Source organism: Trifolium pratense, linkage group LG4, assembly GCF_020283565.1.
Source record: "Trifolium pratense cultivar HEN17-A07 linkage group LG4, ARS_RC_1.1, whole genome shotgun sequence".
In the NCBI taxonomy this organism is placed as follows: Eukaryota; Viridiplantae; Streptophyta; class Magnoliopsida; order Fabales; family Fabaceae; genus Trifolium; species Trifolium pratense.
The window spans coordinates 15852173-15854809 of record NC_060062.1 but is presented as its reverse complement, the minus strand read 5'-3'; the positions used below and the strand labels follow the sequence as shown (position 1 = coordinate 15854809).

General features: G+C 29.5%; 1 protein-coding gene across 1 annotated transcript; it reads left to right on the top strand.

Annotated features, from left to right (window-relative positions):
* The first annotated feature begins 297 nt into the window (after positions 1 to 297).
* LOC123924700 lies at positions 298 to 1978 on the top strand. Its single transcript, XM_045977655.1, has one exon. The coding sequence runs from the start codon at positions 673 to 675 to the stop codon at positions 1594 to 1596; it is 924 nt and encodes a 307-aa protein (XP_045833611.1). The 5' UTR covers positions 298 to 672; the 3' UTR covers positions 1597 to 1978.
* The last annotated feature ends 659 nt before the right edge of the window (positions 1979 to 2637 follow it).

The following is a 2637-nucleotide window of genomic DNA, read 5'->3' as shown; positions in this document are numbered from 1 at the left end:
TGCTACCGGATGCCCTTTTAAAAAAAGGGTCTTGTTAACATGTGCCCTAAGGGCACATGTTAAGATATACCAAAATAGAAATTCAACATTTAATGATACAAGAAATTTAATGCTTCAAAAGTCAAAATGCACAAATTAGCATTTAATAATTTCTATTTTTGCTTCCTTAACATGTGCCTTAAGGGCACAAGTTAACATTCTCCTTAAAAAAAAATGAAAACACAATCGTGTGCTGAAATAGAGGATCATCTTTTTTTAGCAAACTTTTGTCAGTCTTAATTTCTTTCAATTTATAATTTGGTGCATTAACTGGCAAAAATCAGATCAAACAAAGTACACCCACCCAAGGTTTCTGCCTCAACCTTCTAAATTCTAATCTTTTCCAACCTTATAAAATAAAATTCACATTATTATAAGATGAGAGAGAATTAGAGTTGCATATTAAATGGAAATTAATATGCATAGAAACCGGCTTCATTAGCTTTCATCATCTCTCTTTCTCAAAAACCAACAACACTTTCACAATCTGCAACCAAAACTCCAAAACCAAAAAAATCTCACTTAATTCATAGAACTCACAAATTCTTCAAAAAAATCACAAAATCAAAACCAACCCATCACTCATTTTACCAAAAAGTTTAGATCTTTGAATTCAATTTCTCACCCCAAAAAATGAGAGACAAATTTTCATGTTTTAGTGAAAATTCAATAAATGTCTCAAATTATTCATGTTCTAGCTATTCAAACAACACATGCATCTCACAAAACATTGTTGCACCTTCAATTCAAAACTCAATTTCAAGTGTTTATAAATTAGTACTCTCAACATTGAAACAGATTTTAATCACTGTAACTTGGTGTAAAAATCATTCAAATCAAGGACTTAGCATAAGTTTTGGTGATGATGATCCTTCGAATGTTCCAACTTTCAGACTCAACACGAATTCAAGGTTTTTCCGCAAGAAAAAAGGTAGCAAATTGCTCGATGTCGATGATTCTTCTAAGGTAAATGTTTTATGGGATCTTTCAAATGCAAAATATGAAACAGGACCAGAACCTATTGAAGGGTTTTATGTAGTTGTCATTATTGATTCAGAAATCGGTTTAATTCTCGGCGATTCTGAAACCGTTACTAAAAAGATTAAAGATAATACTCCTATGGCGAAAATTTCACTATTATCAAGAAGAGAACATTGTTCTGGTAATACCCTTTATTCCACAAAAGCTCAATTTTGTGATAGTGGAAATTTTCATGATATTTTGATTAAATGCAGCGTGGAAAATGAAGGGTTTAATAGTAATAAATCACCAATTTTATGTGTGAATATTGATAAGAAAAATGTGATTCGTGTGAAGAGGTTACAATGGAATTTTAGAGGGAATCAAACAATTTTTGTTGATGGTTTGTTGGTTGATTTGCTTTGGGATGTTCATGATTGGTTCTTCAATCCTGTTTCTGGTTATGCTGTGTTCATGTTTAGAACAAGAAGTGGATTGGATAGTAGATTGTGGTTAGAAGAGAAGCAACAACATTCACACAAAGATAAAGATAAACTTGAATTCTCCTTGTTGATTTATGCATGTAAGAGCTCATAAGATTAAACTTTGTTAATCCTTTCTTTTTTTCTTTCTATTTTTGTTTTTAATTTCTTATACTTTCTTTTCTTTTTACTTTTTCATTTTTTGTTTTGTTTTAACTCTCTGGTTTTTACGAAAAAAGTTCTAAAATTTCGGAATTCAGTTGAGTATAGTTTCACTAATGATTGTTTCAGTCAAGATTTGAACTCAGTAATCCTGATCGATTCGTTCTTTGTTCTTTTCCTTTTTTTTTTTTCTTTTCCTTATTTTATTTTAAGAGAAACATAGTAATTTAGTGTTTTAGAAGTTATAGGTGAAAATTGAGTTATTTTGTGTGTTGTGTTTTTCTCCTTAATTAGGAGATGTTTGGAATTGATTCATTGAATTTAGTGTTGTCAAATCAAATACTACTACATTACTGCAAATGCATTTGTGCCATACATGAAGGGTCAACATTTTTTATTTTGATGAAATTAAGGGAAAATTAACTCCAAATGTTTTAGCAGTTTTTCTTCTTTAATTAGAAGCCGTGTGGAATTGATTCATGTATAATGTTAGTATTGTGTTTTTACCAAACAATAGCATAAAGTCAACATTTTGATTTTGTAAAATTTAAGAATTATATTATGGTCACAACTATATTTTACTCACGGTACGGTACAATCAAAATCGAGAAAAATATATGCACGAAAAATAATATTATATTAGATGAATTTTTTTATTATGTGCAAATTTACACGTGTTAAGAAGTTTGAAATTAGGACATATTTACCTAAAAAGTATGTGAATATCACTTATCAAACAAGTATGTCCTGATTATTCACCCAAAGAAAAAGGCTAGTTTAATTTTGTTTGAAGAAAAAGGCAAAACAAAATGTGGAGTATTATGGCATTAGTGTCGACAAAAAGTTGCTAAAAGGGCAATTAAAGATTTGATTGGCATGACTGAATTGTTACACTTTTATAGGAGAAAATAATACTTTGAATTAACAAAATATTCTCATTTGCACTTTATAATTTTGTTTCTAACTATAAGTAGTTTTTTTTGTCAAGTAGCCT

Bases quoted from the DNA above. Each gene is read 5' to 3' on its own strand.
- LOC123924700 (XM_045977655.1), top strand. From the start codon at position 673: ATGAGAGACAAATTTTCATGTTTTAGTGAAAATTCAATAAATGTCTCA.